Raw genomic sequence first — 25,914 nt, 5'->3', positions numbered from 1 at the left:
ATATTCTAGGTGAGGTCTTACTAATGCATTGTAGAGTTTTAACATTACTTCCCTTGATTTAAATTCAACACTTCTCACAATATATCCGAGCATCTTGTTAGCCTTTTTTATAGCTTCCCCACATTGTCTAGATGAAGACATTTCTGAGTCAACATAAACTCCTAGGTCTTTTTCATAGTTCCCTTCTTCAATTTCATTATCTCCCATATGATATTTATAATGCACATTTTTATTGCCTGCATGCACACTTTTCTCTATTAAATTTCATTTGCCATGTGTCTGCCCAATTCTGAATGCTGTCTAGATCATTTTTGCTTATTTTAAGAGCTCCTAGTCCATTTAACACTTCTGCCTCTGTTATGCTGAAGTTATTTAAAATTGGATTGGAACATGTCGACATGTCGGACATGTTGTCTGTGTCCTCCTTTGTAAAAACCTGTGAAAAGTAATCATTTAATATATTTGCTATTTTTTTCTATGATTTTGCCACTTAACCTCCTCTTTGAATGTTCTTTTGCTGTTATAATATTGGAAAAATATTTTGGAATTGGTTTTAGCCCCCTTAGCAATATTGATTTCTATCTCTCTCTTGGCCTTTCTAACTTCCTTTTTGACTTGTGTTTGCAGTTCCAAGTACTCTTTCTGTGTACTTTGTTTTTGGTCCCTTTTAAATGCTCTGTAAAGTGCCTTTTTTCACTGAATATTTTTTTTAATTGTTCTATTAAACCATTTTGGCCATTTTGTTTTAGATTTTGGTAATTGTTTTGTGCCTCTAGTACTACACTTTTAAAAAACAGCCATCCTTTTTCTGTGGATGTTTTCTCTGTTTTACTCCAATCTACTTCTGTTAGTCTCCGTTTCATACCTTCATAGTTTGCTTTTCTAAAATTGTAAACCTTAGCTTTAGTTATTACTTTTGGGGTTTTAAAAAATATTTCAAATGAGACCATGTTGTGGTCTGTTTGCCAATGGCTCTCTGACCTCTGTTTTAGTTATTCTGTCTTCATTATTTGAAAAGACTACATCAAGGCATGCCTCCCCTCTAGTCGGTGCCTTGACAAATTGCGTTAGGAAGCAGTCATTTGTCATTTCTACCATTTCAATTTCGTCCGTCGTGCTCCCCGCCGGGTTCTCCCATTTTATACGGGGGAAGTTGAAATCCCCCATTAGTATGGCTTCTCCTTTTATACACGCATTTCGAATGTCATTGTATAACAGATTATTTTGCTCAGCGTCTGAATTTGGCGGTCTATAGCATGCTCCTATTATTATGTCCTTTGAATTTGTGTCCATTATTCTGACCCATATTGATTCTGCATTGTTTTCTTTGTCCTGATTTAACACCTGGGCTTCAAGACTATTTCTTATGTACAGCGCTACCCCTCTGCCTCTTCTGTCCTGCCTGTCTTTCCTATATAGTGTGTACCCACTAATATTATATTCGTCTCCATCACTCTCAGACAACCAAGTTTCTGTAACACCTATCACATCGTAGTTACTTGTTAGTGCAGTAGCTTCAAGTTCTAACATTTTGTTTCTGAGACTTCTAGCATTAAGATAAATACATTTAATAGTGGTCTTACCTGAGTTGTTGCCCGTGTTTTGATGTGGTCTCCCTTCTGTTTTTTTGTTTTCTCCCCCCTTCCTTTCTAGTTTAAATGCTTCTGATGGCACTTTCTAACACAGACATCTTATTCAGCATTCTTTTTATAACTAAATAAATATTAGGCCTGTTACGTGGTTATCTTTCCTAACGTATTTACTTTTTTGCTGCGAGAGGAGCTGCAGCTTTCTCCGGGATATGAGATGCTTCAGCCCCGCTCCGGCAGCCAAACCTGGGGCAAGCCCATTCCTTCTTCCCCTCTCCAGACCCACTCTCCTTCTCGCACTTGGTTTGCTGTCTGTCACTTCGAATTGCCAGGCTATTTACAGTTTAAAAACTGCTAATTAAAATGATCCACGAGTGGGAATTTAACTTTTTTTTTTTTTTTTTTTTTTTTTTTTGTAAAAAATATAGTATTGATATGCTGGAACGAACACGAGTTTTTCATGTTAATATATTTTTTATAACTACCGATGAGCAAATGTTTGTGAAATAGTGGCTCTACCCTCCAGTTGTCCTTTTGCCAAGGACTTTAGAAGTACCCTCCGTCACTTTTCTTTTTTGTGCACCGTTTTTTGATACCACACTGAAGTAGACCAGATTAATTGATCAATTATTTTTTTTAATTGATCAAAGCCTACAGGAGTGATAAATGTTTTTATCATTAATTAATTAAAACCCCTCATATATCTCTCAATATGTGGTTGTATAGAGAGAGAGAGGGAGAGAGAGAGAGAGAGAGAGAGAGAGAGAAAGAGAGAATAGAGTAATTTGAACAGTGAGCTACTTCTCTACCAGTCATTCTATGTATAAATAGATATAAAAGAAAAGAGAACAAAAATGCCATTGGCATCAGAGTCAAACAGTTGGTCTAAGAACATCCACAATGCTTACAATTTGCTTAGACACTTGGGACATGTACATAAGTCTAGCTTGAAGGAGACTCTTCTAAAGACCATCTAGGGGAGGCTTATAATGGGGATACATACTGTACTGATTTATGTGCGAAAAAAGTTTATACTCAAAGTACTTTATTTCACATTTCCAAAAAGTTCATTCAATCACCCTGTGTTGCCAACTCACAACATCAAAGTTTTAAATGACTATGCAGAAGATCTTACTCAAAGGTGTTGATTTATTGTATTGACAGAGTGATTCATGCAAATATATGCACCTTGATGTTCGGGACAGGCTAATCTTGCGTTACTAATGACATTTTGGGGGAACTTTTTCTTTCTTGAAGAAGAATGTGAATGGCTAAAGTGCTAGAACACGAGTCTGACTTTTGCCTGGCTGGTCACAGAGAGGAGTGCTTGGCTGGTCACACAGACAGAGTTCCTATGATTGATTATTGCGTTATCTGTATCTGTATCTTTGACTTTGAACCATAACCTCTTTGTGTAGAAAGAGGGCTGGGATCTACCACTTGCTATCTGTAGAGAGGGAGGAAATGATTAGACCTGGATGACATTACTAAAACCAAACTTTCTAGGAAGGCTTCCAAAATGTTAATGGAGAAAAATGGCTCAGTATTTCTTGGTTCAGACACCACGATGGTACCTTATCTTGATAATATAAATTGCAGTATCTAATTTAGTGCTGAATTATTATATATTATAAACACTTCAATAAAGGAAAAAAGAATTGTATTAGTATAGTAGCTTGAAAGTTATGTCAAAGTTCGGAAAACTTGCAAGACCACTGAAGGAATATATCTATACGGAGGAAAAATAAACTTGCAGGCTGAATGCAAACCTTAAAATGCATCAAAATAAAACTGGCAAGGAAACTATGAATAGAGCTAGGCATAAAACACAGGAAAGGCCCTATTCTAGATTTAATTAAACCAATCCCTGTCTAATTCAATGAAACTGGCTACAATCTGTGACCATATAACTGCAATAACACCATCTACATTATGAGCTGTCGGGAATATAGATCAGTGTAATATACCATATTCACTCTATAACCTTTAGAAATCTCCTCTGTGTCTGATTTTGATTACTTAAATATACAAGTAAAGAAACGCAGTACTCCATGTCACTCACTGTGATTTGGCAACGGCTTGTGATGTGATCTCATTGACTGCAAAATAAAGTTAAAATAGCGCCCATGACCAATTTCAATGTAATTGTACCTTGTACCACAGGCCATACAATTAACAAGTTAGAAAAAAAAGATTGTTCCCCACAATAAAAGACCACAATTTAAATATCCACACTGGGTTTGGAGGGAGTTTCTCGAAGACAAATTTACCAATTAGCCCGGTCACACAGCCTTAAGTTCCCAGATGGCGGACCACTAATCAAGTGTTGCTTTTGTTTCCAAAAAGTTTTATGGTCGGAGCGTACAAGTAAATTAGCCGCAGCAGTGACATTACAGAATGCGTTACCGAGGAGATAAAAGCAGAACCTAGCGAGCAGATTCCTCATTTTAAATTGCAATCTCTCACTGTGAACCTAATAAGACAGACAACACCGCCCCGCCACCACAAAGCGCAGGCTTACAAACAACAATAGAGGGCTTGTTTTTGTTTCTTTTTGTATATTTCTGTGGGAATATTTCCTGTGAAATCCACACGAGGAAACCCTTGGTTCACTTCACAGTGAACAATACGGTGAGGAGAGTCTACAACTAAGGCTCTTCCTTCAACTGTTCCATATCCCAGTATTGCATTTGCTAAGGCCCAGGCACTGAGCTCTACCGTATTAAAATGGACTGCTCTAAGATAGCAATGCCATGTACATTTTCATTCCAACATGTCTCCTCTGAGTTAGAAGACTGGCTGACAGCGAGTGCACAAATCTGACGGTAATTCTGTGTTCAAATCTTAGAATTTCTTATTGCAAATACTTGTACTATTTACAATAAAAACACAGTAAAATCAGGTAGAAGTTGTTCATTATTAAAACAAGACTTAAGACTTAAAATTAGAATACGTCATACACTGTTGTATATTTTCAGTGGCAGCTCAAAGACAAAGTTCCTTTTTGATGTCATTGATTACAATGAAGCTTTCACTTTCAAGAGAAATGGAGAGATTCGCACCAGCAATTAACTTCAATAATTGAAGCACCTAAAATCCAAAAGGCTCAGCTTTCAATTATTAAAATAGACATCTGAGGAGAAGTTCACTTTTAAATGGGCTTGAATTTAAAAACAAGAGAAACGAAATAAAAGCCCTCACAGAAATTGTAAGTGACAGGACGAGGCGAAAGATCTCTAGAGCCAGTACACCCCTAATCAAACTTCACCCTATATGGCTGGGATTCCTCCTTCTTTCATTTATATTTCATGAGAAATGTGAAATGTTGGAATTTGTGCATCAGCTAAGGAGGTCTCGAGAAGCCAATAATTCTGGAAGAGATCCAAACATTATCTTCAGTTGCATACATCTATTAATGAAAGATCTGGGAAAGGCAAAATCACCTGCATATCATAAGATAAGATGAAAGGTAAAATAAATGTGTAGTGCTATCAAACCAAAAAGCACTAACCTCCGCCAAAAATGCAGATTTTACGATATTGATGTTTAAAAACTTTGATGCCTACTTATGGTTATTGGAGTTCTTAAATATAAATGAGTATGCATAAGTATATTAAATCAAAGAAAGTGTCTGGAAGGAACTCATAGTATCTAATGGGGCTTGGCTTACAGTACAAGCCAGCAGGCTACAGAAGACTGTTTATACATGGATATTTGGATAAAGTCGAGAGGAAAGTAAAGAATTTTGAAGAATTTGCAGAGGTGGGCACAGCTCAGCCAGGACCGACCTGTGCTGGACAGACTATACAGACATGTAAACACAGCAGGCAGGTAGGCTGATAGATGCATACTAGATCTGTAAAGATAGATATTGCTTTAAGACAGATTGCCTGCAATCCGGCTATCTATCAGATATATCATCAGGTTTGGTGGTCAGCCTTTTGATCCCTTCTGGAAATGAAGCTGTTATTTACCTAAGGGGGAGTGTGTATATGTATGTGTAGCATTAAGAGACAGCCAGGAGATCACGGCTTTGAAATGAGTAAGAGCCTAAGGGCAAGTTATTTCACCTGTTCTTGTCTTTGAAACAGCCTGGATTAAAAAAAAAAAAAACAACTTATACAGCATGTCGGATTTCTTTTTACTTTGCCAAACCGAAACGCAACACAAATAGATTGAAAAAACACAAGACAACAAACTATGTGAGCACCAGTTCAACAACCCCCTCGTCCTGTTTTATATTCCACAAGCCATACGGTGCTTTATTTTCACTTCTTTCACCATCTGTACCAACTTTCCCCACAGACCATCACAGCTGTCCTGTTTCATGTCTGCGCTGGCTCTTAAATTCCCTCCCAACTGGCTTTTAACAATGGTCCTCTGCTTGGAGCTGCAGGGCCATCTTTGTTCTTCGGCACATATTAAAAATCCAGGATACTGTACCGACTGTGCAGTAAAACCGCCGAATTGGGCCACCAAATAATCGTTAAATTCAATTTCCACTGTGCCTATTCATTTCATGAGCCTGCTAACAGGGGTTTTGACACTGGCATACAATAGCGCACAGCAAGCCCCCTTCTTTCCCCCAAAGAAAGAACTGACTTCAAAATCCAGCCTCTCTTCTTTATGTTTAAATCATTCAGTTTTATTCATCTCAACGCTCCGTGTACCTGTTCAGCACAGACAATCTCTTTAATAAGGGGCACCCAAGACCTTACCCCCGCCCCTCTTTTGCTAAGCAATTATATATAAACAGCTCTTCATTGTGATTTGAATTGCTTAGTATGGAGAGTGATTATATATAAGATAGTGTCCTTTTATTATCAAAAGTGGGGTTTGTAATGTAAATAAAGTATTGTACCATATGAAAGGCTATTTATCCTGTATCAGAGTGCATAAACACATATTTTTACATCATATTTTCTACCACTTTCCTTGAATTCTTCCTCAGAATCTGAACAGCTTTTTCTACTCTGCAGTGTTGTCTGAATGTCCCTGTAAAAACTGATCCTTATAAGTTTTTTTTTTTTTTAAAGTGTAACATTTTTTGTGACATAGTTTGTGGGTCTTTTTATCAATTTATAGTCCAGTTCTGGAAACTCTGGATTTGTCACAGAAAGCTCTTTGCAGCCTATAGGTGGCATTTTGAAGGAGCTAATTGAGAATTCTTTAAGTTAGATAGACAACTCAACGTGGTAAACAGGTGTGAAAATAGGGGGTATAAGATGAGGTACAAGGAAAAACCTATAAAGTATACCAATTATATATGATGGAAGAACATTCATAACTTGCAAAAATTACATTTGCTTTCATTCTTAATATTGGTGTTTCAGCAGACCCTACACCTCATCTTCCCCTAATTCTCCTTTCTCCTTACTGTGAACTCTGATCTAATCCCGAGTCCACCTGTTCCTCCTCCACTTCCAGTCCCGAGCCATTTTAAATACTCTTTCAGCCTCCTTTGTTCCTGTATTCTATCAATGAAGCCTATTGTTTAAGTTTTCTTCTTTCTTTCTTTTCATGATGCTGTTTTGCTGCCTTTTTTGCAGACAGTTGCAAAACTGCTTTAAGAATCTCAAGGACGCTGATAAAACAGGACAAATAATAATAAATGTCAACATTCTGTATACCCCCCTCTTCTTCCCCGCCCTGTTTTAAATGTTAAGGTAATTAGATGATTACAGTAGCTTCCAAAGTTCTCAAGCCAAAATAGCAGATGAGCTGTCTGCCTCCAATTCAAATGAAGTCCTCATCAAGTCCCAATACAATCAGAGTGTGCACAATAAAGGCAGTGCAAAGACTAGCGCTCTGCTGGCAGGGCCTTAAGACAATGAGCGTCTTGTTGAATGGCATCTGAATACAAAGCATCTATTCTGAGAAGTTAGCTAAAGCTGCTGTTCTGAAATGGGAAAAAAATGTCTACCCCCTTTAAGACTTGAATAGTCTGAGCTGTTGTGAATACCTCCCCCTGCGGAGTTTAATAAAGTTTAACCTGTTTGGAGCCAGGGACTTAGCACAATGTTTTGTTCCAAACAAGACATGATACCCACATGGGACGTCCAACCAGCCACAAGCGACTTGTCACAGCAACCTGAAAGCAACTTTTAATAAGAACCTCACAGGCGCCACTGTGCCCCCTCCCCAGGCACGTTATAATGATCAAGCTCGCCTTCAAATTGGCATGGAAACACCCATCACTGGTTATCTTACATGAGAACACACTACAGTATTTGTTGTTTGTTCTCTCTCTCTCTCTCTCTCTCTCTCTCTCTCTCTCTCTCTCTCTCTCTCTCTCTCTATATATATATATATATATATATACACTTCAAGTGTACCTTTCAGTCACAGACAATTACAGATTATTATACATATAACATCAATATAACCAATAGGGAATTTAATATAAAAATAATGTATTTTTTTTTTCAGGATTCATTTAATACAAGTGGATTCACAGTGCAAATAGAAGGACTGCTAGTAATCCTCTAGCTGGAGTCGGGGAAAAATGTCCCAAATCTGTGAATTTGTAAGGATTTAGGACAGAGATCAATGTTGACAAACCACATTAAACAGATTACCTGAATTTGCTCTGTGCTCCCGTTTTGGGAAATGTAACTATTAGAGGTTGCAGAAAACTAAAACTTTCCCCGGAAAAGCATCGCGCAACACAAAGATGGGATCTGTTTTGTTTAATCCAATAAAATGAGGGAAGAAATGTGGTTCAAGAGAAGGTGGTGTATTAAAACATGCTTTCATTTTCACATGTCAATATCTTATTATTAGAAAATCGAATAGTCTGAAATAAAATACACTAATCTGGTATATTAATTATAATAAATATTCATCCCAATTTTTGTAAATGATACAGAAACGGGTTTTGAAAACAAACCCTTATGCTAGTAGCTCTAAACCTGTACTGTAAGCATAAATAATATGAACATTTGACAATAATGAACTGGAAGCAGAGCATGGATTACAATGCTTGTTTTCAGTTATATCTTTAGTCAAAATTGCATCACAGAAATGCCAAAAAAAACTTAAATTCAATGGTAAACAATTTGACAAGAAGTCTTTTTCAATATATTTTCTTTGTCGTTGAATTTAAGTTTATTTTAGTATTTCTAAATTCAGCACTATTGAATGTTTGTTTAGTAGTTATGTAAATTGCATCACACTTCTTCTATAATTTTATATGTTCAAGTTTACTTTTAATCATTACAAAAAAAAAACTATAGTGCACAGGGAGAAAAAAATACGCAAAAAAAATAATAATATTAAAATAATAATAATAGAATACACAAATAAATGCTTTTAAAATGGCATGAGCACAGAATAAATGTGATCCCGGCCACTACATGAATATCAAAATGAATGAATATTAATAGGAGAATGCACACTCTGTGTTGTATGTAACATTCAGCAGCACTGACAGGCTGCTACAAGCGGGGATGCGCTCCCACACTGGCCGTTGTGACATCATTGTCTAAAACCAAGAGAAAATACTTTCTCCTGGCTGTGTACACCAGTGACCACAACAAAGTCTGTGGTTTATCCCACATTCATCATAAATAGCTCCAAATTATTGTTATTCAGCGTAGCATGGTAAGGACGGGAAATATAAAACTGCTGTAACTCTAGACAAGTGAAAGCCAGCCAGAAAATATTGGCAGATTTTGTTACTATCAGACAACCCCTGTGGCTACTAAGCAAACTACCATTTGATTGTGGAATACTTGTATTTTTTCAGCAGATAAAGCTTGAGTTTCTCCATGCCATGAGCCATTTGAACAATGGCCCTCTGTTCCTTTAACCTTCACATAGCTACCATCTACAAATGGAAGTGCGGAGAGGGGAATTGCATGGGAGGATGGTGCATTCGCAAAAAACGAAACAAAACACTGTTACATTGTTGTCACTTTTTTAAACACTGTAACATTTTCACTTTTTTTTTCTTCTGCTGTATTAACCTGCTTTGCTAACAGTGCCAAACTGCTGCTGTAACAGGGACTGTAGCTAGAAGACATATCAAGCTGAATCAGTCTGCTGTGTGACAATAATTCATATGTTATTTTTCTCTTTGGACAAAAATACACCTTTTAAATGCACATAATCATCCATGCTTTGTGTTAATGTTAAACACTCAACAGTGCTGCATTTAGAAATACTAAAAGAAATGGTATCAATTCAATGACAGACATTTCAACTAGCAGCCTTTTTCAATGTCTTCAAAGGTTGTGTATGTTTATTTTCATAATAATTAAATATGTATCATATGTCTCCTCCTACATGGGTATTTGTTTCGCAAAAGAAGTACAATCAGGAATGATCACACTAAAGATTACCTAGCAACAGTTCTTGTCACTCCTCGCTAAAACTAAAACTCCTCACATTTACCTGGATGAACAGTAAGCAATTCATTTTGTGACTTGGTTCTTGTCACTTAATCTAACTAACTGATTATCAAAGCTGTCCATTCAGTGAAAAGTGAAAATGGGCTGCCTGGTAACATCAGTGTACACACTGCTGCAGGAACGGCCTTATGCACAAGTTTTATTCAGCCCCCCAAACTGTTTGCATTAGCAGGGGGTCATGGGGAAGCAGAGAAGCCAAAGAAAGCCCTCGCTTGAATGCCCACTAATGAGCAAAGATCAATGTTTATCTAAGAGGTCAAATGCCTAATAGCCAAGGTCACAACCTCAACATCTTAAGCCCTGACCTTTCCACGTGTCTGGTGCTCTACTGATTTTGACGCAGATCGTCTGTTTAAGAATTAGCCCATAAATTAGCTTTGGCTTCAGGGGAGGAGGTGGGGGATTGGTTTTCCTCTCCTACACAATATCATTCTTAAGTTGACACTTGATGCACAGGCAGGACAGCTGAATGACACAACCAATCAATGTGAATGAAAAGGTTATCTATTATCCTGTGTTCCTGCTTGGAGGACAACAAGGTGATCTCTGAATATTGTTCCTGTAGTTAATTGGTAGACATTTGCCACCTTTAGTCTATTCAACGAGGTTACCAGCGACGTGGGTTCTCAACCTTACACATGGCAATATTTCTTTCAAACCACTGTTGATTAATTCTCAGAGCTTGGCAAGAAGACACAGGATGACAGCTCACATAAATTACTAAATGTAAAACGCACTGTGCTATGAAAAGAATCATTTGCTGTACACGACGACAGCAAACGGGATAACTGTATTAGGTTTGCGTAACTTGAATCATTAGAGTTAAACCTTTACAGCCTCCACATACACTAAATGATGCTTTTCCCTTCATTAAAAGGGCAGAGGCAGAATGAATGCATCCTCTGTGTTAGAAATAATTCTCCAGCTGAAAAGCAAGGAGGCTCTACTGAAAAGTAAACATGACTGAACAATGAAAAATATATATTTTAGAAGGATCTTGATTAAACGTTGGTCACAGTAGTGTGTGATCTTTCTTTTTTATATTTGTATTTTAAAATAAGAACATTACTGTGATTAAAGAGTAAAATGTGACCTTTACAGCTTTTTAAACATTTAGGGGAAAAAAATGATCCCGGTAAATGGTGTATGACAAATAAGGACTACAGAAGGACTAAGAATGTTCCATTTTCAAAACCACAGTAGGTACTGTAATCACCTAAAATAAAATAAATGGGCCTTCAAAAAACCTGTGGCCATTTAAATAAGAAAGGTCTGTGCTTTGGGAAAAATGCCAACACTGTTTGGAGACTCGGAGACTGTTTGGAGAGCAGATACTCTCTTTTGTAGGGAGAAAAAGCTTTCATTTCACAACACACTAAACCACCAGTAGCAGAAAAAATACAAGTTTTCACCTGAGACCCATTTACGCTAGTGGGTTGCAACAATGTTTGTTTGTTTGTTTTTTACTCCTCTTGCGCATCCAACTTTTGGAGCCGTCACCGCAGTATTTTTGGAGCCATTGCTGCAGCATTTTTAGAGCCAATGAATGAAGTACTGGCTGTGTTTCAGGTGCATCTGAGAATCCTGGGATACCACTGCAATTTGGGGGAGGGGGGCGAGGGACATGTTTATTAAGAGTGATAAACCCTTTTAAATGAATACATAAATACAAATTCAGACCACAGATTTACCGAGGCCTGCACACCAGGTTTATTATTCTGTTGCAGAAGAGGTGCAGAGGTGTGTTAGTCTACAGTTTAGCAACATTTGGATTTCCTTTCAGCCACATGTTGTAAATTGGCGTAAAGACTTTGACAAACCAATGCCAAGGTGTATGCAGCACTGGGAAATAATCTAAAAGTTAGGACACTATAACAAATCAGTGAGTTTGACACCTTTGCTGGAAACCCTTGTCACTCTGTACTGTACTATAGTTCCTCCTGTCACTCTGTACTGTACTATAGTTCCTCCTGTCACTCTGTACTGTACTATAGTTCCTCCTGTCACTCTGTACTGTACTATAGTTCCTCCTGTCACTCTGTACTGTACTGTAGTTCCTCCTGTCACTCTGTACTGTACTGTAGTTCCTCCTGTCACTCTGTACTGTACTATAGTTCCTCCTGTCACTCTGTACTGTACTATAGTTCCTCCTGTCACTCTGTACTGTACTGTAGTTCCTCCTGTCACTCTGTACTGTACTATAGTTCCTCCTGTCACTCTGTACTGTACTATAGTTCCTCCTGTCACTCTGTACTGTACTATAGTTCCTCCTGTCACTCTGTACTGTACTGTAGTTCTTCCTGTCACTCTGTACTGTACTATAGTTCCTCCTGTCACACTGTACTGTACTATAGTTCCTCCTGTCACTCTGTACTGTACTATAGTTCCTCCTGTCACTCTGTACTGTACTATAGTTCCTCCTGTCACTCTGTACTGTACTGTAGTGCAGCACTAAAGACACATTGAATTACTGACTTCACATTCTCTTGGGACATTATCCTGTGTCTGAATGTGAGATCAGAATCCCCTCGCATTTTTAATCACAGACTTGCTACAATGCAATATATATATATATATATATATATATATATATATATATATATATATATATATATATATATATATAGTCATGTTTATTATGATACCTATGAAATTGTACTGTAGATTGAGGAAAGAAACATCCCTTGTATAGCACAGTAAGAAATGTTCTATAAAAGGCTTATCTGAACACTTGGACATCTGTGTCCTGTATAGATCAATATTTCAGTTATCGATGTAGAATTGCATTCCATTGTAAAAGTGTTAAAGAAATAATGTTACACAGCAACGTGGCAGATGGCTAATTCACTATGCTTTAATGGCTTTTACCTCAGGAGACCTGGGTTCAAAACCAACTCTCAACTTATATTTAAGTATCACTAAACTACGACACAATTTGGCACAACTGTTCCCTTGCGTTTCAAGAGAACAACAAATTAAAATTGCTTCCGTACTAAAACAACTAACAACAGATAAAATTATATTTTTACAAAGGGGAAAAAAAGAAATAGATTGACCATATTTCAAAAACCTTCTTGGATGTTGCCACGTGCATGGTTTTTACTGGTCGCTACATTTTAAACACAGTACAATTTTATTAGTTTTCACCAACTTAATTTTAAATATAGGGGCATCTAACATTAGGATTCCATTTTATTTGTGGCACTGTTATCCTTATGACTGCTTTTAACAAAACAAAAAATGATTACTGGTGGTTTTTGGAATTTGCACACATCTATCTGGAGATTAGATAAAGGGGCATTCAGAACAGAAAATAGGAGGCACTTTTTTACCCAGAGAATTGTGAGGGTCTGGAACCAACTCCCCAGTAATGTTGTTGAAGCTGACACCCTGGGATCCTTCAAGAAGCTGCTTGATGAGATTCTGGGATCAATAAGCTACTAACAACCAAACGAGCAAGATGGGCTGAATGGCCTCCTCTCGTTTGTAAACTTTCTTATGTTCTTCTTATGTTCTTATCATAGTGTTTATTATTTGGTACTTTTTAAAAGCAGCTATAATGGACTAGTAGCAACAAAACATATTCCAAGGGCTAACCACACATACCTTGACAAACCCAGTCTTGGCATTCTTCTGAGCCCAATTGAGACAAAAGCCTCACCATCAGTCAATGCTTCTCTACACAGCAATGTGGAGAAACAGCCACGGCGTCCATTTAAAAACCCTGCTCTGCATGATACTGCCCTTGGAAAAGAGCTTCAAACCCTGCTCTGCATGATACTGCCTTTGGAAAAGAAGAGCTTCAAACCCTGCTCTGCATGATACTGCCTTTGGAAAAGAAGAGCTTCAAACCCTGCTCTGCAAGATACTGCCTTGGAAAAGAAGAGCTTCAAACCCTGCTCTGCATGATACTGCCTTTGGAAAAGAAGAGCTTCAAACCCTGCTCTGCATGATACTGCCTTTGGAAAGAAGAGCTTCAAACCCTGCTCTGCATGATACTGCCTTTGGAAAAGAAGAGCTTCAAACCCTGCTCTGCAAGATACTGCCTTGGAAAAGAAGAGCTTCAAACCCTGCTCTGCATGATACTGCCCTTGGAAAAGAAGAGCTTCAAACCCTGCTCTGCATGATACTGCCTTTGGAAAAGAAGAGCTTCAAACCCTGCTCTGCATGATACTGCCCTTGGAAAAGAAGAGCTTCAAACCCTGCTCTGCATGATACTGCCCTTGGAAATGAGCTTCAAACCCTGCTCTGCAAGATACTGCCTTTGGAAAAGAAGAGCTTCAAACCCTGCTCTGCATGATACTGCCCTTGGAAAAGAAGAGCTTCAAACCCTGCTCTGCAAGATACTGCCCTTGGAAAAGAAGAGCTTCAAACCCTGCTCTGCATGATACTGCCCTTGGAAACAAAAATAACTTATTTTGTAACAAATACTTAAAATCACCATCTAAATGTCCTGTGTTGCTTATAACCATGGTAGAATCAGTTTAGTGTAATTTTATTGGTGTTTTTTTGTGTCAGTTTTGTTATGAATCAACTTTAGCTTGTTAGCTACTATTTAATAATTTAAACTAATATTGGAATATTCATACTTTTGAAATAGCTGAAAAACAAAAGTAGAATTGGCACTACATTACAGTAAAAGAAATCCAGTAACCCTTCAACTCAGGAAGGGGAGAAACACTCTTCTAAAAGTCCACACAGTAAATGTGTGCAATATTGAACACGCCTCTTCTAAAAGTCCACACAGTAAAGATGTGCAGTATTGAACACGCCTCTTCTAAAAATCCACACAGTAAAGGTGTGCAGTATTGAACATGCCTCTTCTAAAAGTCCACACAGTAAAGGTGTGCAGTATTGAACATGCCTCTTCTAAAAGTCCACACAGTAAAGGTGTGCAGTATTGAACATGCCTCTTCTAAAAGTCCACACAGTAAAGGTGTGCAGTATTGAACATGCCTCTTCTAAAAGTCCACACAGTAAATGTGTGCAGTATTGTTGCATTGTTCTGTCGTGTACTTTACTTTTTTTATTATATGCTTTACCAGACCTCTCTGGGCTTTAAAATGCTTACCTATGCTTTACGAAGCACACTTTGCTGTGCTTTTACTGTGGTTAACTTTTACAAGGGTCTCCTGTAAAATATGTGTTCTGAACAATATGTGGTATTTATTTCAGAATTCATTCCTGCATTGGTTTCCTTTGCACGTCATCTTTTCAATACATTGTCACCAAATAAATTACAAGCAATTGCTGTTTTTGACAATGACTTCACCACAATATGTGTCAAATTGTAATCGAATAACCAGAATAGTAACCTTGAGTAACAAATTATTCTAGTTGTATTTATTTATTTACTTATATACAGTGTAACCAACCTTTCAGATAAAATGCACACGTAGATGAGCCTTTCTGATCAGATACAAACCACGCTAAAATAATGCTGAAGATAAAAACCTGCACATTTAAGAGTAGTTTGCAAGTTAAAAGGGGTTATAATTGAGCGCTTCAATTTTATTTAGCCAAAAGAACATTTTATATCTAATTTCATTAAATCTGAATGTCCATTCTGCTTTTGCCATGGAAGTGTTTCCTGCTGTTTCCTTCCAATGAAGAGATTTCTATTAGGTATTGGTCCTCGTACCACACTATCAGAGGCTTACAATGGGCCCATTCATAGTAGCTCTACATGATAACTAATATGGGGATTGAAAAGAAACGTTCAGATTTTATAAGGATCACTTATTTTAGATGAAAATGTCAGTTTTCTTTTTTAAATTCAGATATATACATTTTAAAGTATATTTATATTTATATTTATGGGACTAATATTGGAACAAACACTTCTTGAAAATTATAAAAAGACCATGTTTATATATTTTTAAAAGAACAGAATTTATCAAATTGCTGTATCAAAGAGATACCATACCATGCAAAGGAAACTGAAAGGTCTGAAATGAATAACGTGATGCTGTCCAGAAGTGTTTCTGTCCTCTATAGGTCATGTGATGGGTACCAGCTTTATTTAACTCCAGGTGTTTTTTTTTTGTTTGTTTTTTATTATTTTTACTGTACTAATGTATGAATTATACTTTTGTTTTCCAGCTAATTTAAAATTAAATAACATTTGAACATGAAAAACCCATGAAAATCCTAGCAATTTAAAAAAATCAATATGCAATTAAAAGGTCAACGTTTAATTTTAGTAAAAAGAAAAAAAAAAATTAAAAAAACAGATTCTTTATCCAAACAAAGTCCAATATGATCAAATTGAAGTAGATTTTTTTTTTTTCAATAAAAACCTCTGTTATAAACCAGATTAAACACAACTGCAGTTTTGTCGGCATGTTTGTCCAGGGAGGCAGTCTTGTGAAAACCAAGCTAGGCTTGCACACTCTTCTGAAGACACTGCCTTTGAAACACTGTCCCAAACTGCTCTTTTCTTTAAAATGTCTTCTGTACAAATAAGCATGACCTTTGGTTCTTCTTCAGAAGTTGAAATAAACGTTTGTTATTTTTTTGTTTATTAGATGAATTTTCTAATGCTTCCTATGTTCTTTGATAATGTGATGCTGTTGAGTTAATAACAGGACTGAGTGACACAGAGTTCATCCCCTGAAAACAATCTCAGGCTTTTACTGTCTAGGCAGCTTGGACTGTGCAGCTGGATTAGCCCTAAAAACATGCAATCCCCTTGATGACTGTTTACTAATGAGTAAAAAAAAAAAAAAAAAAAAATATATATATATATATATATATATATATATATATATATATATATATATATATATATATATATACACACACACACACACACACACACACACACACACACATAGCTAGCTAGATATATATATATATATATATATATATATATATATATGCCAAACTACCCACAACTTATTTCTGTGTCAAAGTGTGTATGTGTCTATTTAAAAATATACATTTTAATTAAAAAAAATTTTTTAAAAATACCAGTAAAATATTAGCAATTGTTGATGTTTTTCACACAATTATTATTAGTTTATAATTAATGACATGTTCCTTGTTTTTTTGCACACAAGCAAAGACTAAGTGACAGAACCTAAAGTACCCGAGACCTGGTCTGGGGCCTGTTGTTTGATTCAGACACGGTGGCTGCTCTGTGAAAAGCTTCACAATTACACACCATACAGTTAGGGCCCAATCAATGTACGTTTACAGAGACATTTTAAGAATAAAAAACGACGCTGGTCTTTTAAGTCAGGTAAATTACTATACAGCTATTATTTCTAGGATCATTGTATCTGACCATTTGTAGTACACAGAACATACTCACAAAACGTATGTATGAATAATGCTTTTCAATATTTTCTTCAGATTGGAAGGATTTGTTTTAAAATGTGCTTCTTATTTTTCTCCCATACTTTTTTTTAGCAAAACTGTCTGTAGCTTAAAATGTCCTGAATGAATCACAGATCAGCACAATATCTTAACAGTGTTCTATCATAAAGATCTACAATTCCCTATTGGAAAGAACCCCTGCCTGAGAGAGTGACAATAAGGAGATTTGATGCCCATTCAGGGAGATCTAGGAAAGAAACTAGGCCTCTTACTGCTAAAGCACTCTGCAGATTGACGCAACCTCTTCTAAAACCCTTAAGCAGGAACAAAAGGAGTTGGCCTAAAATGTTTCATATAATGTGCTTGTGTTTACTGTAGGTAAAGTCAAAAGAAAAGATGCAATTAATAAGAGGTCTTTGTAAGCTGGGGGAGCAAAAGGGTTGGTGAAAACAACAATGAAAGGTACTTACCCACTGCGTGCACGAAGTATGCCAAATACAAGTCAAGTTCCTTTACTGAAACTCCTATGTGGTGGGGCTGCACACACAGACCAGGGTTTGAACACTGTGGGGACTTTACCAGGCGCTCTCCATCAGTACTTTCAAGAGGAATACCTTTGAATAGAATCACCATGACCAGGTCCAACCTCCACACCTTGTCTGCCTGACGCAGACAGTCAATTCTGCGCATTTTGCCTTTCTGGTCTGGATTGGCCAGCACACAACAAGGAGGTTTCTTCCCCGTGACGGTCAGAACGAAATCCTCTCTGAACTCGGGCCGGATGTCCTTGCGCAGCTTTGCCAGCAGCCTAGACGCCCATTTTTGCTTGACCTCAGGCTTCTCGCCGAGCAGTTCGTCCTTCACTGCTCTCTCCTCTTCTTTTGACATGCGCTTCTCGTGCTTTTTGAAGTATTTTCGCTTCCGGGCTTGCAAGTTGAACCATGTGTAGGCAAACGCTCGGACGTGGGGCAGCAGCGCTTCTATGAAGGGATGAAATTCATCCTACAAAATAAAATGCAAGGGGAAATCAATTAGAAGAAGTCAATAAAACGGTGTTCAATTAAATCTGACGGATCTAAATATCTAGTGCAAATGGGAGAATTTTTTTTTGTTCAAAACAAAAATGACTAATGGCACAGCAATTACAAAACAGCAGTAAAAAAATGTTAAACAGGACATATTTTTAACACATTAAACAGAAAATTCGAAAATATATCACTTATAGTGTGGTCTTCGCATTTTAACATCGTTACCAATGTCTTTGGTGGCTAAAACTTTTTAAAATGAAAACTGGGCCTCAGTTCATTCAGTGTCTGCAGAAGCCATGTTAACTCAGATAACAGTGGTGTGGAGGGGCTGGTGTAGGTAACATCCAAGCTGCTGTCCAGTATTCAAGGCGGTGTATGAATTGTGACTGGGTAAAAATATCAATTATAATAAAAAGGATACTGGCTATAACGGCCCCATACGTAGCAACCATTTGTTTGTTTTTATTTTTTATTTGTGCAGGGGGCTGCAGTCACCAAGTGCAGTCTGCCTTACTGGGAATTTCTATAAACCCAGAAAGCTTGTGTGCAATGCCTTTTGTACCAAGCTGTGACTAGCAAAAAACAGGTTTGTATTTGCTTATAATCAAGCGAGAGACGTGCTGCATTAAATATATATATATATATATATATATATATATATATATATATATATATATATATATATATATATATATATATTTAGAGCTAAACTTTCTCGATATCTCCAGTACTCAGACCTGCATGGAGACTGAAATGCTGTTTGCCAAGTCTATCATTTACAATACGTGGACAATTGAAAGCAGCATCCGTGCTTCTCTTCCTCTGCAATGCTGAGGACGGTATTTTAGCTTGTGGAATATACAACAACATGTATATAGCTAATGTCTAATGTGGACTGTCAATACAGTACTTCAGTGATAATAAAGTGTAGTCTCATATTTACTATTACAGACCTTCTTCCTAGAAGGGAAACACACAACAGCCAAATATTCTGATGGCAGTCCCTGTTTAATGAACACAAAGCCAATGTTTAAAGCAAGCAATAAACACAATTTACCTTCCGTTTCTGTTTCTAGCATGAAGCTAGCGGACACAGTAATATCCTAGAAATGCTTTCTAGTCTGGTTATTATACCCTGGTTTATAGAGAGGCTTTAAAAAAGCAGGTCTCCTTCTCCAAGCAGAACAAGGGTAGCCACGTCTATACTTCAAAAGCTGTCAGCTAAGCACTGGAAATCTGCATCAAGTGGTATAATATATGAGACTCCAAACATTATATAGTTAAAAAATCTACTTTGCACTTACATAATATATTTACTTATATAATTTATGTGTATTAAGAAATAATACTGCACAATAATAGTGAATGTGTGTGTGTGTGTGTGTATATATATATATATATATATATATATATATATATAATATATATTTTTTTTAAATTAAACAGCTATGTACCAAAATGAGCAAAACCAAAAAGAAAAAAAAAGAAAAAGGTAATGTAGGTACATAAAAATGTGAATAGTAGATTTAAAAAGTCAATAATATCAGGACGTTTCGGACAGCACTGCTTTTTCTATCCAGCTGAAGAAGTACGAAACATCCTGATATAATAGACTTTTTAAATAAATAAATGATTCACATTTTATGTACCTACATTACATTTTTTAAATAAATAAATAAATATATATAAATATTCTCTGGCGTCCGATAGGTTCTGGTTAAAAAATACTGCTGTATTGCTAAAAAATCATTTTATTTATTAGGAAGCTTGCTATTTCTTCATAGGTTTATGACAATACTAATTCCCTCACAATATTTAGTTGAATGATTTGTTTATATATATATATATATATATATATATATATATATATATATATATATATATATTTTACCCAGAGCCTCTCGAAGGCCAGAGAATGCTTTCTTGCAATTTGTGGAAGCCTGATCTCTAGCTGCTTGTCAATTTATTTATTTTTTTTGTTTGTTTTACATTAAGCAAGCCGACATCTGGCCAGTAATTCTGTGAGCTTAACTGACTTCTTTCATCAGATACAAACAGGTAACAATCCCCAAAAGAGATTTGAAAAAAACAGCTAAACCATCTCAACGTTATTAGGTATTTAATCTGAGAATTAGGCATCATATCTGTATATATAAACCATGCAAGAGATGGGTTCCGTTTGTCAAAAGCAATTAGAAATTTAAAAAAAATAAATAAATAAAAATACTTTGCAAAGCTAATAACTACGATCTGACCTAATCCCATAGCTTCACCAGGGAAACTGGTGCGCTTCTATGGTGAACGACTCCTGTAATAAAATAACTTTATTAGGGAACATAACATGTTCTGTTCCAAGTCCTTCTCTAATAAGACACTTTCTAGATTTGCACTGTGTAAAATCCTTCTTTTTTTCCTTGAACTAAGGTTCACGTTGGATCGCTAGCATGACTAGAACCTTTGATTTAAGCCTCCTTAAGCAGATCACAACAGATTTCCTACTTTGGACTATGCTGACAGATCTCCATGCAGTAACAGACAGTTCAGTATGTCATCCAGAGGAATGCTCAGTATAAGACAGATCTTTTACACTACATCCTCTATGGAAGATTACAATGGGAAATATGCACAGTATTTCCTCATGTTTCCCCACAGTTGTACTATGAATTAACCATAGTTTACCAGGGTTTGCCATGTTTTTAAATCTGCTTTACTGTACCACTCTGGGCTTTACAATGCTTACCTCTGCTTTACAATGCTTTCAATATGCTTTACTAAACTTAGCTATGCTTTTACTGTGGGAAACTTTAAGAAGGGATGTTAGGCCCCTGGAAGTATAATGCTTACTTTAATCAACTGAAACAACTAACAAAAAGATATGATGTATACATATATATATAAAACATATATATGTTTTATTTGTATTTTACTGCAGCTACAATGTATTTTAGTAAAAATGCTGTACCTTTTAGATAAGTATTGCCTGTGTTGTGTCTGCTTTTAGTAAACTGTATATAAATGTATTTTAGTAAGAATGCTGTACCTTTTAGATAAGTATTGCCTGTGTCGTGTCTGCTTTTAGTAAACTGTATATAGTCACTTCACAAGACAAAAATAAACCTATTCGATTTAAAAAATCCACTTTGTGCAGATCCTTCATTTTTGTAATATTACATTTGCACTGCACTTATATATATATATATATATATATATATATATATATATATATATATATATATATATATATATATATTATTTCACTACTGTACTACTGTAATTCGTATAAAATATTTGTCATTTTCTGTACCAATACAAGAATAAAACAAGATGTAGGGGAAAGTGCAGCGAAAGCTAGGCTAAGAGAAGATATTTAAATAAAGCAGAAGTATCGTATCAAGCCCAACCCCAGGTAAATGTAGGGGAGAGTGCAGCGAAAGCTAGGCTGAGAAAAACGATTTAAGTAGAAGTATCTTATCAAGCCCAACCCCAGGTAAGTGTAGGGCTCCTCAGGGGCCCTTGCTCAGGATGTTCCTAACGAGCAGAAGCAGAAGCAAGATCCCAAACCTTCCTTTTTCTTTTCCCAAACTGCAGGTGGAAAAAGGAAGAAGCAGGAAGAGGTTATCCCAAAAATAACTGCTATTCATGGCAAAAAAAAATAAAAAAATAAAACCTGAAGCGTGAATCATACATTCTTTAAAAGTGCCGTTTGATAATTGCATTTAAAGGCACTAATTGGACGTTAAGAGAAGAAAAGGGGTGGAAAGTTAAAATAAACTCTGACATTAAAATGTGTTGCGTGTCATGTTACTGCCGACATTACATGATGTAATGTCCGAAACATGAGAATAAAAAACATATTTGAGCTCAGGAACAAAGAAAGGAGAAGTATCATTGAATACATGTATAAACTTGATCTAAAATTGTATTTATAAATATATGCACAGTGTTCTCTTTGCGTTATTGCATTTTAATACCAAGAGCTCTTTCCGTAAACTTACTCAAACAAACCTCCAAGCTGAGCTGTCTGATATGGTCTAAACGTGCAGCAATTTATGTTGTATATTATCCATACAGCTCCAGTTTATCTTACAGCCAACAGAGAAAAAGGCAGTTTAGCAGTATGTTGGTGAGGGGCTAAAGGTTGAGAATGTGTGTATGAAAGCAACACTGTCTGGCCACTAACACGATTAAAAAAATAAATAAATAAAAACAGCATTACTGCAATCCCAATTAGTATTTCCTATTGTAATAATGTGGCTCGCTTTTACCACATTTTTTTTTTTTTTCCAAAACTTTGTTTTTTAACAGTATGATACAAAAGTTTTTAAAAAATAAATATAATCTACTCTAAAATAACTTTTTACAATACAAAAAAAACAAATCTCCAATCTTCTTAATGGCAATCTTTGTGGTCAGGCTTCTCTGCTGCTGTTAAGCTTAAGCAAAGCATACCTTTGCTGACAACTATAAAGACCCAAATAACAGGCTTTTACAACAATTCAGAAATAACTATAATTTAAAATACAAATTATGGTAATCCAACTTTACTGACACCCACGCTACGAGTACACCACAAGACACAAAACTAACTCTATTAAAAAAGAGATTGGTACTACAGCTGCAGTAACCCTGTAGAAGGTACTTTCAGAGCGTCCTGAAAACCACAACAAGGAAGCTTTCACATTAATCAGGCCATGAATGCTTCCCTAATTATGCCAAGTGGGTTTAACTATTAAAAAAAAAATTTCTGTCACAGTATGGAGAGCAACTTCCAAACCTAAAAAATATTTCATATTTAAAAGGGCTTTTTCAAATCTAACCTGCATTTTAAGATATGCAAGTTGCTTCTGTTATAAGGTTGAAAAGTGTCTGTATTTTAATTGAGCTCATCCCAAATAATTTATTTAAAAGTGTCTGTATTTTAATTGAGCTCATCCCAAATATTTTATTTAAAAGTGTCTGTATTTTAATTCAGCTCGTACCAAATATTTTATTTAAAAGCGTAATTTAATTAAAGGGAGGCTATTTCAATAGGCCCTGTCTCTGGTTAAAGTTTGGGAAATGCTGCATACAAAAAGAAGCCCCTAGTTATTATATAAATGAGTCTCTTCTCTGTAAACATGATACAGGTTTTCTCGAAATAAGATGCCTGCGTCTGTGTTTATTTTTGTTGTGCTGTCTGTCCTGTCAGAGTAGCTGCAGAGCTTTCAAAAAGGCGCTGTTAAAACAATCTGTGAAATTAAACAAACGGTTTGAATATTTAGGGAAAGGATTTTCAGAAGCCAAGCAATTTGCTGATGTGCTTGTTTAATTGTGAAAGGTTGTTTTTTTAGTGTTGTTTACGTATATATATATATATATATATATATATATATATATATATATATATATATATATATATATATATATATATTATTTAAAAAACTGTAATAATAACTATTTTAATCTTAGTGGACTGCACTAATGAGCTGAAAATAATTTGGTTTTACAAAAAACATAACTGAAGTCCAATAAAAGCATAGAACAACTTGAATAACAATTTAGATCATTCGGATTGGGATTGTCATTAAACGCATTACCAATAACTAAAACAGTGTGAGTCTGCATAAGATGTTCGATGGTGGTGATAAAGGCTTGTATGAATAGTGAATGTCTTTTGTAAAGCTGTATACAACTTTAAAAGGCAGACATACAAGTTAGTCTCATAATACCTGACATAATAGCTTGCCGTTTTTTGAAGCTGATTAGTCAGAAACTCAACTGGACAGTATTTAAAGGGCAGAAACCCCACAGCATTTCTATTTTACTTGTGATTGTTACTGCATTAGTCATAACCTGAAATATATTGAAAGAAATGCACAATGCTGGTTACCTATAAAATCACAAATATGAAGGGTCTTCAAATTATGGGCAGCAGTATGGCAGTGCCAGGAGGGTCTGTTTGAAAAGACTGGTGGGGTGTATAACTGTGAAGCACAATGTTATGGAGAAATGTCTTCCTACACTGCAGATTCCTAGGCCCACACTAACAGCCCCTTGCAATACTACTAATCGAGTCCAACACATGAACTGTAAAATCCACTTGACCTTATAATTAACACACACACAGGAATATAGATATCCATCTATTCTCCCAAATAGCAGTTAACACTTTTATTTTAAATTACTTGATAACTTAAAATATCTCATTTAAAGTGGGTACTAAATATGATAAGTTATTTAGTATTTCTAAAAGCTATTTTCAATGGTAATTATGGTTTATTGTACCAATATATATTTAGCTTTGTTATGTCTTTACAAATAGTTATTGGCTAAAGAAATGTTATTTCTGGTAAGCAAAGACCACTTAGTATTTTGTATTATTATTATTTTAAATAAATGTAACGTGTTATTATTGAATTTGCTGGCGATTGGATACAGTATCTCAGTTTGACTTACAATTTTAAACAACAATGCACACTCTATATCTATTATTGTTTATCACAGTCGTGATGCGGAGAGCGTAAATAAACACGAAAAAGTGAGTGTAAGAAACTTAGCACGGCGTCATTAAGATCACTATATATATATATATATATATATATATATATATATATATATATATATATATATATATATATATATATATATATATATATTTACACGTGTTGCATGGAGTGGTGCTAGTAGAGAGGAAAATCCCGGAAGGTAACTAGATTTAAAGAATTGACAACTCAAAATAAAAATCGCACAAGGGCAAGGATTTACTTCTAAAAGCATTCATGCATTCATACGTATATACATAATATACAGATACGCAGTGATACATACATATACTTTCGCAATTAAACATACTAATAAGGGCATGCCAATTTAATATAAAGTTCTAAAACGTTAGAGAAACGTTCACACAAAACAAAGCAACTTCATGTAACCCATATTCTGATGATATTTTTCTGAATACAGGCTTAGAACTTCACAATAAACATTTCACTCATGCAGTTGTTAAATAACGTTATACTACTACAACTAATTTAGCAGATGAAAAGACATGCCGTACATCTGTCGAATATTATCAATACGAGTTTACTACATCGCCTAGTATAACGTGAAAACCAAGACAGCTTGACACCCGCGGTCAAGTTCAAACTGAACCAGCGAAGACGGTCCTGCGAATGTAATTGCGTCCAAATGATTCACAAACCCACCAAATCCTTGCCAACGCAAAAGGAATGAAACAGCAATAATCGCAAAACTGTCGTTTAAACCATCATAGGAACATGTTCTTCTCGTCCACAACAAAGCGGGACAGCCCGGCAGTACTGCTCTAAAATACGCATGGATCGTGTAGGCATTGTGAAAAAACATCCTAACGCAATTTTTAAATCGGAACTCAATACATGCAAATGGCATTTCGGTAAATCACCACAAGAAATAATCGATCAGATATCTATATATTAATAGGTAGGCGCCATCAGCCATGTGGTTACACAGATGGCTGTGCCAGAAATGGAATGCAACCTAATGGACACAAAGTTACTTTTCTTAAAGCTATATCTCGCGTAGTCCCGGCGCTGGAAAGGGGGAAAA

The 25,914-nt window shown here is 35.9% G+C and overlaps 1 protein-coding gene across 6 annotated transcripts in view; it reads right to left on the bottom strand.

Moving 5' to 3' along the window:
• The window catches only part of nfia (nuclear factor I/A), a 425,669-nt gene that overhangs the window by 217,854 nt on the left and 181,901 nt on the right, over positions 1-25,914 (bottom strand). For all 6 annotated transcript variants that reach the window (XM_034011610.3, XM_034011657.3, XM_034011647.3 and 3 more), the window contains exon 2: positions 17,791-18,322. In XM_034011610.3, coding sequence (XP_033867501.1) covers positions 17,791-18,322 — 532 coding nt within the window. The remainder of the gene's footprint in view (positions 1-17,790; positions 18,323-25,914) is intronic.

Source organism: Acipenser ruthenus, chromosome 10, assembly GCF_902713425.1.
Source record: "Acipenser ruthenus chromosome 10, fAciRut3.2 maternal haplotype, whole genome shotgun sequence".
Lineage (NCBI taxonomy): Eukaryota > Metazoa > Chordata > Actinopteri > Acipenseriformes > Acipenseridae > Acipenser > Acipenser ruthenus.
The sequence above is the reverse complement of the archived record's forward strand: the minus strand, read 5'-3'. Positions and strand labels throughout refer to the sequence as shown.